The following is a 15,205-nucleotide window of genomic DNA, read 5'->3' as shown; positions in this document are numbered from 1 at the left end:
CTACAAGAATGCAAGACTATAACATTTTTAACACCTTTCTTTTTTTTCTTCTTCACAGATACAGTGTTGTTATTCGTGAGATTGTTGTTAAGAGGCCAGGAATGATGCCAGCGAAACAGCAGCGAGGAGAGGAAAACACAGACAGCTGTGTATTCTGCAGGCTCTCAGGTACACGCGTACTGGTCTGCCAATCACCAATACACTATGCAATGTCAGGTACAGACAGGTCTGCCAATCACCAATACACTATGCAACGTCAGGTACACACACTGGTCTGCCAATCACCAATACACTATGCAATGTCAGGTACACACACTGGTCTGCCAATCACCAATACACTATGCAATGTCAGGTACACACACTGGTCTGCCAATCGCCAATACACTATGCAATGTCAGGTACACACACACTGGTCTGCCAATCACCAATACATTATGCAATGTCAGGTACACACTGGTCTGCCAATCACCAATACACTATGCAATGTCAGGTACAAACACACTGGTCTGCCAATCACCAATACATTATGCAATGTCAGGTACACACACACTGGTCTGCCAATCACCAATACATTATGCAATGTCAGGTACACACTGGTCTGCCAATCACCAATACACTATGCAATGTCAGGTACACACACTGGTCTGCCAATCACCAATACACTATGCAATGTCAGGTACACACACTGGTCTGCCAATCACCAATACACTATGCAATGTCAGCTACACACACTGGTCTGCCAATCACCAATACATTATGCAATGTCAGGTACACACTGGTCTGCCAATCACCAATACACTATGCAATGTCAGGTACAAACACACTGGTCTGCCAATCACCAATACATTATGCAATGTCAGGTACACACACACTGGTCTGCCAATCACCAATACATTATGCAATGTCAGGTACACACACACTGGTCTGCCAATCACCAATACACTATGCAATGTCAGGTACACACACTGGTCTGCCAATCACCAATACACTATGCAATGTCAGGTACACACACTGGTCTGCCAATCACCAATACACTATGCAATGTCAGGTACACACACTGGTCTGCCAATCACCAATACACTATGTAATGTCAGGTACACACACTGGTCTGCCAATCACCAATACATTATGCAATGTCAGGTACACACACTGGTCTGCCAATCACCAATACATTATGCAATGTCAGGTACACACTGGTATGCCAATCACCAATACACTATGCAATGTCAGGTACACACTCGTCTGCCAAACACCAATACACTATGCAATGTCAGGTACACACGCTGGTCTGCCAATCACCAATACACTATGCAATGTCAGGTACACACGCTGGTATGCCAATCACCAATACACTATGCAATGTCAGGTACACACACTGATCTACCAATCACCAATACACTATGCAATGTCAGGTACACACACAGGTCTGCCAATCACCAATACACTATGCAATGTCAGGTACACACACTGGTCTGCCAATCACTAATACACTATGCAATGTCAGGTACACACTGAGGTCTGCCAATCACCAATACACTATGCAATGTCAGGTACACACACTGGTCTGCCAATCACCAATACACTATGCAATGTCAGGTACACGCACACTGGTCTTCCAATCACCAATACATTATGCAATGTCAGGTACACACACTGGTCTGCCAATCACCAATACACTGTGCAATGTCAGGTACACACACTGGTCTGCCAATCACCAATACATTATGCAATGTCAGGTACACACGCTGGTATGCCAATCACCAATACACTGTGCAATGTCAGGTACACACGCTGGTCTGCCAATCACCAATACACTATGCAATGTCAGGTACACACGCTGGTATGCCAATCACCAATACACTATGCAATGTCAGGTACACACGCTGGTATGCCAATCACCAATACACTGTGCAATGTCAGGTACACACGCTGGTATGCCAATCACCAATACACTGTGCAATGTCAGGTACACACGCTGGTCTGCCAATCACCAATACACTATGCAATGTCAGGTACACACGCTGGTATGCCAATCACCAATACACTATGCAATGTCAGGTACACACACTGGTCTGCCAATCACCAATACACTATGCAATGTCAGGTACACACACTGGTCTGCCAATCACCAATACATTATGCAATGTCCAGTACACACGCTGGTCTGCCAATCACCAATACACTATGCAATGTCAGGTACACACACTGGTCTACCAATCACCAATACACTATGCAATGTCAGGTACACACACAGGTCTGCCAATCACCAATACACTATGCAATGTCAGGTACACACACTGGTCTGCCAATCACCAATACACTATGCAATGTCAGGTACACACACTGGTCTGCCAATCACCAATACACTATGCAATGTCAGGTACACACACTGGTCTGCCAATCACCAATACATTATGCAATGTCAGGTACACGCACACTGGTCTTCCAATCACCAATACATTATGCAATGTCAGGTACTCACTGGTCTGCCAATCACCAATATATTATGCAATGTCAGGTACACACACTGGTCTGCCAATCACCAATACACTATGCAATGTCAGGTACACGCACACTGGTCTTCCAATCACCAATACATTATGCAATGTCAGGTACTCACTGGTCTGCCAATCACCAATACACCATGCAATGTCAGGTACACACACTGGTCTACCAATCACCAATACACTATGCAATGTCAGGTACACACACTGGTCTGCCAATCACCAATACACTATGTAATGTCAGGTACACACACTGGTCTGCCAATCACCAATACACTATGCAATGTCAGGTACACACACTGGTCTGCCAATCACCAATACACTATGTAATGTCAGGTACACACACTGGTCTGCCAATCACCAATACACTATGCAATGTCAGGTACACACACTGGTCTGCCAATCACCAATACACTATGCAATGTCAGGTACACACTGTGCTGCCAATCGCCAATACACTATGCAATGTCAGGTACACACAGGTCTGCCAATCACCAATACACTATGCAATGTCAGGTACACACTGGTCTTCCAATCACCAATACATTATGCAATGTCAGGTACACACTGCTCTACCAATCACCAATACATTATGCAATGTCAGGTACACACACTGGTCTGCCAATCACCAATACACTATGCAATGTCAGGTACACACATTGGTCTGCCAATCACCAATACACTTTGCAATGTCAGGTGCACGCACACTGGTCTGCCAATCACCAATACATTATGCAATGTCAGGTACACACACTGGTCTGCCAATCACCAATACACTATGCAATGTCAGGTACACACACTGATCTGCCAATCACCAATACACTATGCAATGTCAGGTACAAACACACTGGTCTGCCAATCACCAATACACTATGCAATGTCAGGTACACACACTGATCTGCCAATCACCAATACACTATGCAATGTCAGGTACAAACACACTGGTCTGCCAATCACCAATACACTATGCAATGTCAGGTACACACACCGGTCGCCCAATCACCAATACAGTATGCAATGTGTAAATAGATTATCCATTAGTTTAATAAAAACATTCTACTTTAAATTAGATGATTGTAGCTGTGTCGGGGCACTTGTAGCATTGAAAAAGAGGTTGAGATTGTATTTGAGTATTTGCTACTGTAATTTGTGCTAACGTTAGTAGTAGTGGGGCAGCCATGGGCAGGATCAGTAGGAGATCTGTGACTAGTAATACTCAATTGGTATTCAATGAGATTCGCGCTGAGATCTGAATATTTCATGTTGCAGGTAGTATGCAAAGTAAATGAGTGACACTGGGGAGGTTTCAATTGTTTAGTAAGCCAACCACTTGACTAAACAGTGTCTGGCCATCTTTAAGGTGGGCATACACTTATTAAAGTTTAACAGATTGACATTCCGGCATTTTTTTTCCTGTAAAGATCAGAGAATAATTGATTAGGGCTAGTGCCTAGTGCCCATTAGTCAGTTGCACTGCAGAATAATTCTGCATGTCAGCTCACTGCCCTACAGTTATATGGGCCTGTTCACAGTAACGGATTAGCGTTATTGTAATGGTGCCCATACATGGTGCAATTTTTTTCATTTTTTTCGATTAGATAATTTTGTTCGATTATTCTATTAGATTGAATATAAAGATTTTTTTTTTCCAACATGTCCAATCTAATTTTCATCAAATATGGGAAAATTGTTTGTTTTTCTTGTTTGAAAAAAAATATACTTTTTAACTTGCATTCGATTTGATTATTTTTGTCGAATAATTGGGACAATCTAACATTTTTATTGTACTATTTATGGGCACCATAACTTGCTGCATGCAGGCTTTGTATTAAAGTCTATGTCCAGCCTCCATTGCATTTCACATGCATTATAAAGCATGTGCTATGCAACTGACCATTGTGGATCCAGCCTTAGTGCTCCACACACTGGAATCAATATCTAATAGATTTCAGGAAGTGAGTCATATTGCGCATGTTCAGAAACATTGAATTTATCAAAATACAGTAGATTTAAAATGCACTTGATTGTTGTTTAATCGACTGAAATCTTCCATCAGCGTTTTGACCGTCTGACAAGTATTATTGATTGAACAGCCATAAATGTATTTGGTTCATCCTCAATCTGATGTATAGTAAACCAAGAAGGTAGGGAAAAAAATTGATTTTACTTTCCAGGGGCTTCTTGCAGCCCCCCGTAATTCTTGAGTTCCCTCTGTGTCCTCTGTATCCCCTCCGTTGTGCCGCTGTCACCAAAATTCAAGTCCGTGACCCGGCCAGGTTGCACAGTATGGCGCCTGTGCTCTCCGGTCCATGCACCTCCTTGATCGCGCTCCTGTTGCTGGAAGAATTCTGCGCATGCGTAGTTACAAGTCTCTATGAAGTGCGCATGCGTAGAATGCTCCTGGCCATGGCACCGTAGTCCACGATTCAGCCAGTCAGACTCAAATTGGGGTGATAGCGTCACAAATGAGGGGACATGGAGTACACTGAGGGATCTCCAAATACATTATTTTGCAGTAGTCATTTATTAAAGGGCCACTATCGCAAAAAAGTGTAAAATGTAAAATACATGTAAACACATATTAGAAGTACGTTTCTTCCAGAGTAAAATGAGCAATAAATTACTTTTCTCCTATGTTGCTGTCAATTACAGTAGGTAGTAGAAATCTGACATTACGGACAGGTTTTGGACCAGCTCATCTCCTCATGAGGGATTCTCAGCATGGCCTTTATTCTTTATAAAGACACTCCCTGCAAAGGATTTATACAAAGATATTGGCTAGTCTTCCCACTCTCTGCACAATTTTTTTGGCAGTTGGATGGAGCAACTGCCATTCACTAAGTGCTTTTGAAATTAAATAAAACACTGAGAACCCCCCATGAAGAGATGAGCTGGTCCAAAACCTGTTGGTAATGTCAGATTTCTACAACCTACTGTAAGTCACAGCAACATAAGAGAAAAGTAATTTATAGCACATTTTACTCTGGTAGAAATGTACTTCTTATTTGTATATGTATACATGTACTTTAAATTTTACATTGTTCGCGATAGTGGTCCTATAACAAGCACTCATGCTAATACAGACTACTGCCTTCTGCACGGTGTTTGCAAAGTAGGTATTAAAAGGGAACTGCCTATGACAAAACCCTTTTCTAGGTAGCATTTGTGGAACTACGCCATAGATCTCTTATTTCTGATTTTCATTCTCATTTATTTAGAAAATTGTGGCGTGGAACTCACGGGACATGCTGAACCTCATTACAGCCAAAGAGCCATTTCAAATGGTAAAGGGGTCGCGTTGTTCCACGGATTGGGCTGTGATGTAGAACCCCAGGAAGAGGAAGTGGATCATCTGGTGGCCTGGACTAATACTCTCTGTTCTGATTCGCTAGAAGATTGAGAACTTTTTAATGCATAATCTGTACATATGGTGCTCTACATTATAACACAGGAACACATGGGTGTCTCCTTCTGGAGGTGCTGTGCCCTAATATACAGAGTAAGGCGAGGTTCACATAGGAGGATTCCTATTGCTGAGAGTCAGTTGACTGTAGGCTGACGCGTGTGGAAAAGGCATATCTAAGAAGGAAAAATAGTCAGTGGAATACTGCAGGCATTTTTCACAGACCAAGTTTGAACCTTATGTTAAGTATACACAATGCTCCTTGCTCCTCCTTTCCCTCTCCATAGAACAGAATACATGGTTCAGGCTAAGAGCTGTGTAGCATGTCTGCACAACGATCCCTTAAAGAGGCTCAGAGACGAGATAAAGTACAGCTCTGATACTTACCCGGGGCTTCCTCCCACCCCATAAACACGTCTAAGTCCCACGCCGTCCTCTCGCGGTGATCTCCGTTAACAGCCTCAGTGACGTCAGAATGGGTCTACTGCGCATGCTCGGGAAGTCTGCGCATGCTCAGTACACCCTGACTGGCATCGACTAAGGCTGGTAACGGAGATCACCACGGCTGAACGGCAGACCACGGGAGGACAGCGTGGGACATCAAAGAGAACTGTAGTGAGAGGTATATGGAGGCTGCCATATTGATATCCTTTTAAGCAATACCAGTTGCCTGGCAGCCCTGCAGAGGTATTTGCCTGCAGTAGTGTGAATCACACCAGAAACAAGCATGCAGCTAATCTTGTCAGAGCTGACAAAGATGTCAGTAACACCTGATCTGCTGCATGCTTGTTCAGGGTCTATGGCTAAAAGTATTAGAGACAGAGGATCAGCAGGGCTGCCAGGCAACTGGTATTACTTAAAAAGAAATAAATATGGTAGCCCCCACTACAGTTCTTCTTTAAGTCGTGTTTATGGGGTGGGAGGAACCCCCGGGTAAGTATCAGAGCTGTACTTTACCTCGTCTCTGAGTCTCTTTAACCTCCGCAGGACCGCTTCACGCCAATGGGCGTGGCCGCGGCGGCAGCCCCAGGACCGCCTAACGCCGATTGGCGTCAAGTCCTGGGGCTGCATTTTGCAGATCACGTGCAGTGTGCGCGCGCATCTCCTGCTCGGGGGGCGGAGCTCCGCCCTGCCTTCAGTCTCAGAGCGGCAATTGTTAGACGCCGCCGTCTTTACTGTTAGTACAGCGCTGCGATCAGCAGCAGCGCTGTACTGGTGACAGTCGTGTGACACGGCTGTCCCCCTGGGGGACAAGAGAGTAATCGGCTCTCATAGGCAGAAGCCTATGACAGCCGATCGCCGTGATTGGCCGGCTGGGGGGGAGGGAGGGGATTGGAAAATAAATAAATAAATAGTCAAAAACAGAAAAAAACAAACAAACATAAATATTTATAAAAAAAAAAATAAACAACTGGGGTGTGATCAGACCCCACCAACAGAGAGCGCTGTTGGTGGGGGGGGAAAGGGGAGGGGAATCACTCGTGTGCTGTGTTGTGTGGCCCTGCAGCTTGGCCTTAAAGCTGCAGTGGCCATTTTAGTAAAAATGTGCCTGGTCTTTAGGGGGGCTTACCACTGTGGTCCTCAAGTGGTTAAGGAGTACCCGAGATGAATTGAAATGAAAAATTCATACATACCTGGGGCATCCTCCAGCCCTCTTCACCCTGATCGCTCCTTTGTTGTCGTCCTCCACCTTCTGGAACCTCCGCAGTCCTCATGGTAACTTCGACCAGTTAGTGCAGTAGGGGCGCGTGGCTGGGCCGCGCATGCACACTTACCTCCGACTCCCGAAGTTACCGTGAGCCATAGCGGAGGAAAGAGGCGGACGGAGAGGGTTGCCATGGGATGCGGCAAGAGCATTGCATTCCCACTGAAATGCAAAAATCAGGTGTAAAACCGTCCTGAATCAAAGTGTCATTCTCAGTGTTTTCCCATGAAAAGATATAATAAAATATTTCAAAAAAAAATTGAAAGGTGAATGTACTATATCTGTTTCCCTGACCTCCATCCACCAGTTGATTAGTGCCTTATATTTCCAGGATGGAAGAACACAGAAAAACTGAAAGGACAGCGCAAGTTGAACCATCAACCTGACAACCCCAACAACTCCCCCCCCCCCCCCCCCTTTGATCCAGCACCCCATAGCAGCTGATATGGCAGTTGCTATGCCCCTGCTCTATCGGGGGCTTCGCAGTGGCTTAGCAATAGGGGGTGCAGAGGTAGTGAACGCATCTGGGCCTTTCGGCTAGAGGGTCCCCAAGGGACCCACCCCTCAAACAGAATATTAGCTTTTTATTTGTTGCTGTGCTTGTAATAATCACTTCTATTGTTGCTTTGAATAGTAGTAATCCTTAACACACTGCTTTCCATCCCCTTCTTGCACCTCTGACTCTGTGGTTGTCCTTGATTGGTTTTAGTGCGCCGTATCAATTGTTATATGTAGCATGCTTGGGGGGCCCCCACTGTAAAACTTGCACTGGGGTCCACAGCTTCTTAGCTATGCCACTGGGGCTTCGTGATCCCCCCTCCCCCCACTTTGATCCAGGGCCACATAGCAGCTGATATTGCTTCCTGATGAGCCAAGTTTAACTTTTTGAGATTGTGTACTTACTTACGCTATACCTACTAACTGCGGCAGGTTGGTTGTTTCATAATATTAGATACTACAAGCAGGAAGCATATGATGGGTTGATTAGGGCCCTTACACACATGCTAAACAGAACATCACACATTCAGACAAGTGAAATGAAATGAAGTTTTCAAAATTCAAGCAAATACAGTATATAAAAATAGATAATAAAAGTGAATGATGACATCCGTATAAGGACAAGTTATGGAAGCAATTACACCCGGCGTTCTGAAAATATGGACAGAACGCGGATCCTGCTCGATCTGCCAAGCCGCCGGTCACATGACTTCCAGAATTCCAGAAACAGATCTTCACAATTAGGCTTTTTATGAGCTGGAATGTGATGGATGGGTGCAATCCTAATTCAATTATTGGGGGGAATAAAAGCAGGATGCTCTGCTCTGGTGACAGATGGCTTTTATGGAAGATGCTTTTATGGAAGATATTTTTCTCTATATTCGGTTAAAGTGTACCTGAACTCTTGCACAGGACTGAAGAAAAACATACAGGGAGTGCAGAATTATTAGGCAAGTTGTATTTTTGAGGAATACTTTTATTATTGAACAACAACCATGTTCTCAATGAACCCAAAAAACTCATTAATATCAAAGCTGAATATTTTTGAAAGTAGTTTTTAGTTTGTTTTTAGTTTTAGCTATTTTAGGGGGATATCTGTGTGTGCAGGTGACTATTACTGTGCATAATTATTAGGCAACTTAACAAAACACAAATATATACACATTTCAATTATTTATTTTTACCAGTGAAACCAATATAACATCTCAACAATCACAAATATACATTTCTGACATTCAAAAACAAAACAAAAACAAATCAGTGATCAATATAGCCACCTTTCTTTGCAAGGACACTCAAAAGCCTGCCATCCATGGATTCTGGCAGTGTTTTGATCTGTTCACCATCAACATTGCGTGCAGCAGCAACCACAGCCTCCCAGACACTGTTCAGAGAGGTGTACTGTTTTCCCTCCTTGTAAATCTCACATTTTATGATGGACCACAGGTTCTCAATGGGGTTCAGATCAGGTGAACAAGGAGGCCATGTCATTAGTTTTTCTTCTTTTATACCCTTTCTTACCAGCCACGCTGTGGAGTACTTGGACGCGTGTGATGGAGCATTGTCCTGCATGAAAATCATGTTTTTCTTGAAGGATGCAGACTTCTTCCTGTACCACTGCTTGAAGAAGGTGTCTTCCAGAAACTGGCAGTAGGACTGGGAGTTGAGCTTGACTCCATCCTCAACCCGAAAAGGCCCCACAAGCTCATCTTTGATGATACCAGCCCAAACCAGTACTCCACCTCCACCTTGCTGGCGTCTGACTGGAGCTCTCTGCCCTTTACCAATCCAGCCACGGGCCCATCCATCTGGCCCATCAAGACTCACTCTCATTTCATCAGTCCATAAAACCTTAGAAAAATCAGTCTTGAGATATTTCTTGGCCCAGTCTTGATGTTTCAACTTGTGTGTCTTGTTCAGTGGTGGTCGTCTTTCAGCCTTTCTTACCTTGGCCATGTCTCTGAGTATTGCACACCTTGTGCTTCTGGGCACTCCAGTGATGTTGCAGCTCTGAAATATGGCCAAACTGGTGGCAAGTGGCATCTTGGCAGCTGCACGCTTTACTTTTCTCAGTTCATGGGCAGTTATTTTGCGCCTTGGTTTTTCCACACACTTTTTGCGACCCTGCTGACTATTTTGAATGAAACGCTTGATTGATCGATGATCACGCTTCAGAAGCTTTGCAATTTTAGGAGTGCTGCATCCCATATGCAAGATATCTCACTATTTTTTACTTTTCTGAGCCTGTCAAGTCCTTCTTTTGACCCATTTTGCCAAAGGAAAGGAAGTTGCCTAATAATTATGCACACCTGATATAGGGTGTTGATGTCATTAGACCACACCCCTTCTCATTACAGAGATGCACATCACCTAATATGCTTAATTGGTAGTAGCCTATACAGCTTGGAGTAAGACAACATGCATAAAGAGGATGATGTGGTCAAAATACTCATTTGCCTAATAATTCTGCACTCCCTGTAGAGAAATGCAGCCTGTATGTATTTAGAGAGTTTAGCCTGTTTAATTCCCCCTCATTTGTGTCTAATCACAAATTGTAATCTAATCTCTCTCCTGGCGTCACATGACTGCCTATGACAGATAAGGCCATTTGAAAGCACAGGAAGTTAACAATATGTCTGCTTCCATGAATCAGAAAGTAGAAACAGTGCAGATTTATTTTAGGATTTGTATCAGCTGTAACAAATACATGTTTGTGGTTTATAGGTTATTATGCTGTTGCATAGCTTTTAGAGCAGAGAGGATGTTCACAGTTCAGGTCCGCTTTAAAGCAAACTCAAGGTGGTGCATAAAAAAGAGAGAAGAGGGAAGCAACTGGTTCCTCCATAGGTGGTTTCCCAAGTCCTCTTCGACCCACTGCCACAGGCCAGGACCCTCCTATAGTTCATGACGACGCTTCTTCGCCCAAGAGAACGCTGTACTGTGCCTGCGTGAGTACGGCCGTGCATGTGAAGTAACATGGAGCCGTTTGTGGCTTTGGTTCCGCTGTCTTACCAGATCGGTCCCTTCCTTTGCACTCTCCAGTCTCCGCCACAGAGGCGGGCATGTTTGGGGCTATTACCGGACCTAAAGTTTGACACCTTTTACTGTGTTATGATACATGGCAACATTCCCCTGGGGTATCTATCCCATGGAATGGTCATTTTTGAACTTGTTAGAGTGATCTTCTACACAGACATACACCCGGGTGCCTACTCCGATCCAACAATGACCAGTGCCTGACTGCCTCTCGCATCTCCCATTCCCATGCAAGGACTTCTCAAGAACTGCCCTAGCTCTCTGGAACTCCCTTCGACCAACCTATCAGGCTTGTCCCATCCTTCAACACCTTCAAACAAGTCCTCAAATTGCAGATCGCCCCTCCCCCCCCCCCTTTTCCATCAATGTTATAAATTGTTCTGCTGAGCACCTATTAGGCAACCTGAACCTATTGTGTCCCTACCCCCTCCCTTTAGAGTATAAACCTCTGGCAGGGTCCTTCCCCCTTGTGTATTCAACTTGATCATGTACCCCCTTCATCAGGTACACTTCCTGTGGACTTGAACAATGTGGTCTCTAAAAGTGGCCATACAACAGACAACTTGGCGGCAGATCGACCATCCAATTTGATTATTATAATCCCATTGGATGAAAATTGGTGCTGCCAAGTGCATGCCTGACTGACAAAGCGACCAATTTCGGGACAGAAATTGGTCGCATGATTGATTGCGCATGTCGCAAGATGTCGGGCCAAAGTTGGTTGGGTGTGCCCGGGTACGGTGGCAATTTCCGGAACGAGCGACGAGACGACGAAACTGCTGCCGCAATGTATAAATGTGCCCAGTGTGTGCATTTATACGTTACCTGTCCTGTAGCAGCCTCTGCGTGGTGTTCGTAATCCTCCAAACAGCCCTCCGTACACACTACTGGCGCATAGTGTCTGACGTCGGTGCATAGCGTCTGGCGTCAGACACTATGCGACAGTGTTGTATACAGAGAGCCGCCCGGAAAATTACGAACACCACGCGGAGGCTGCTACAGGACAGGTAATGTACTGTATAAATGCACACTCAGGGGGGCACATTATACATTGGGGGCAGCGGCGGTGCTGATTCAGCCGATTCCTTTAAGATTTCATGCTGAAATCGGACGGGAATCTGTCTGTAGTGCTTGGGCAGAGTCAACAAAAAACAAATGCATCTCTAATAAGATTTGATTAGAGATAAATTTGTCTTTGTCGAATCTGCCCATAATCCTCAGGTCTATGTGCACCAAGTGAACCAGAGACGAAAAGGCAAAAAAAATTGGACATACCAGGGGCTTCCTCCAGCCCCATCTGCCTGGATCGCTCCCACGCCGCCGTTCTCCGATGTCTGCAGCTAGGAGGATTACGTGCGCTGGTTTCTTCCCCTCCCGGCGCTATACTGCATGCTGCGGTTTTTGTAAAAGCGCTTTTCTAAGTGCTTTGCCAGAGCGGTTTTGAGATTAACTCCCTGAATCATACTGCCAGGGAGGTTAAGCACAATCAGGGTTATGTACGGCAGCCGGCGACCCCGACCTGCAAGCAATCTGGCGAGGTCAGGATCTGCAACGGAGGGAATCCGGGGACACCGGAGCTGCAGCAAGGAACAGATAGGCTGCCAGGGGCTGGAAGTAAATCTTGCTTTTTTTTTTTTTTTTTTTGCTCGGATGTATCCTTTAAGGCCTGATATCCCCCCGAAACTACTTCTGGATCGGGAGGGTCAGTGAGCACTGCTCAGGCGCTGCCCAGCAACGTGAATCCTTGATCGCGCACCCGCAGCTGGGAGTGCTCTGTGCATGCGTACTACCTCACAACTGCAAAACGGCTTGCACAGAGTGTTCTCGGATGTGCGATTACGCGTGTGCGTATCCGGGGAGTGCCCGCACAGTGCACACCAACCCTTCTGACCCAGAAGAAGCTTTGGGGGGACATTAGGCCTTGATGAAGGGGGACAAAGGAGAATGAAGGAAGTGGTGGGTATGAGGAGAGCCTCCTACGCATGCTTGTATCCCCCTTTTTGAATTTTGTATAGGGCTAAGGTAACATTTATGCTTCAACAGAAAAGAGGTTGGAGGAACATTTTAGCAGCGTTCACACCATGCGAATTCCGCATGCGACTTTCCACATTTTTGCACAAGTCCAATTCTGCTTTTTGTGATTTTTCACTTATTGTACTTTGTTTTTTCCTTTGCGATTTTGTCCAAGTTTTTATGCACCCTTTTTAATTGCGATTTTTTTTTTTTTTTGCGCACAACACCAATGAAGTTGTTGTCTGGTGCGATATCCTTTCCAGAAATTTCTCCCATCACCTGTACCCTCCTCCAGTCCTCAACGGCTCCCACCAGCCACTATAACTGCTCCCACTATCCACCTCAGCAGTTACAACTGCCTTTTCTGCACACTTCCCTGAGAGCGAGGACCTAAGTGCAAGCAAGCTAATACCTGAGGCCTCCTCCTTACTACATCATCAGTGCTGCTGCTTAACATGGCGAGGCCTAGCGCAAAACTAACCACCCAGCGAGGCAGAAGAAGGGGAAGTAGGAGGAGCAGTGTGGTGCGAACACCAAGCAAACGGCGCAGAACACCAGCCATAAGACGCAGAACACCAACCGCAAGACGCAGAGCCAGCGTGGTAAGAACAACCACACAGCACAGAACACCAACCGTAAGACTCAGAACACCATCTGCACATCGCAGAGCCAGCTTGAAAAGAAGAACTACCACGCGGCGGCGCAGAACACTAACCGCTCATCGCCGAGTCAGCGTGAAAAGGAGAACCATACGGCGCAGAACACCAACCGCACATCACAGAGCCAGTGTGAAAAGAAGTACTACAACGCGGCGCAAAACACCAACCACACACCGCAGAGCCAGCGTGAAAATAAGAACCACCACGCATCGCAGAGCCAGACGCTCACGCCACCATGACGCCATCAACTCGAGCATTAGGAATGTGCTGAAGAGTGCACACCGAGTCCACAGTATACCTGCCAGCAAGGTCATGTCCCACCACTAGTAGGCAGTAAAGTACATCCTCCAGCAAATGGCAAATGAATAAAAACAAATAAGCAGCATTCCTTTGCTCTCTGTTTTGTTATTATAGGTCTAATTTAGGCTGTAGAAGACACACTGTGGCCTGGAACCCACAAGCAGTACATTACTAAGCTATTTCTAAGCTCTTGTAATTAGAAAAGCTCTTGCTAATGTAATGGTATGTTTGTGATCTCACTTGAGCGATGTGATTTTATAAAAATCCCCCATAGCATTGCATTAGCAAGAGCTTTTTCAAATCACTAGTGCTTAGGAAAGGCTGCTAGTGGGTCCCAGGCCTGTGATCACTTTCTGGGAGCTTTTCTGACCCTCAGCGCTTTCTGAGAATTTTAAAAAAAAAAACGTTCCCATTCACTTACATGAAAATCGTGGTAATATCGCAGTTTATTAAAATATTGCAATCACTGTGATTTTACCGCAATTTTAATTTAATTCAATGGGAGCATTAAAACAAAAACGCTCAGAAAGGCCTAGTGCACACCAGAGCGGTTCGGCTGCGGTTTGCGATCCGCTTGCGGGTGCGGATCCGCTAGGGTAATGTATTTCAATGGGCTGGTGCACACCAGAGCGGGAGGCGTTTTGCTGAAACGCATACTCCCGGGCTGCTGCAGATTTTGTATTGCGGATGCGTTTCTGCCTCAATGTTAAGTATAGGAAAAACGCAAACCGCTCTGAAAAACGGCACTTCAGAGCGGTTTGCCAGGCGGTTTTTGTTACAGTAGCTGTTCAGTAACAGCTTTACTGTAACAATACATGAAATCTACTACACCAAAAACGCTTCACAAAACCGCAAAATGCTAGCTGAAACGCTACAGAAAAAGAAGAAAAAGCGTTTCAAAATCCGCTAGCATTTTGCGGATCTGCTAGCGGTTTTTGGTGTGCACCAGACCAAAGTGCTGAGGGTCAGAAAAGCTCTCAACACTTATGGTACGTACACACCTGCGATAACGATCTTTCGTTAGGAACGATAGTTCCGCGACGAACGATAGTTGGACGAGCAGAGCAATAAATGCAAATTAGGCAAC

The 15,205-nt window shown here is 45.2% G+C and overlaps 1 protein-coding gene across 3 annotated transcripts in view; it reads left to right on the top strand.

Annotated features, from left to right (window-relative positions):
• The window catches only part of UBE2U (ubiquitin conjugating enzyme E2 U), an 85,806-nt gene extending 79,536 nt beyond the window's left edge, over positions 1-6,270 (top strand). For 2 of the 3 annotated variants that reach the window (XM_068239312.1, XM_068239310.1), the window contains exons 11-12: positions 59-168; positions 5,723-6,270. In XM_068239312.1, coding sequence (XP_068095413.1) covers positions 59-168; positions 5,723-5,904 — 292 coding nt within the window. In that variant the 3' untranslated portion in view covers positions 5,905-6,270. The remainder of the gene's footprint in view (positions 1-58; positions 169-5,722) is intronic. The other variant, XR_011021951.1, reaches the window with a different exon arrangement.
• The last annotated feature ends 8,935 nt before the right edge of the window (positions 6,271-15,205 follow it).

This window comes from Hyperolius riggenbachi, chromosome 6, assembly GCF_040937935.1.
Source record: "Hyperolius riggenbachi isolate aHypRig1 chromosome 6, aHypRig1.pri, whole genome shotgun sequence".
Classification (NCBI taxonomy): Eukaryota; Metazoa; Chordata; class Amphibia; order Anura; family Hyperoliidae; genus Hyperolius; species Hyperolius riggenbachi.
The sequence above is the reverse complement of the archived record's forward strand: the minus strand, read 5'-3'. Positions and strand labels throughout refer to the sequence as shown.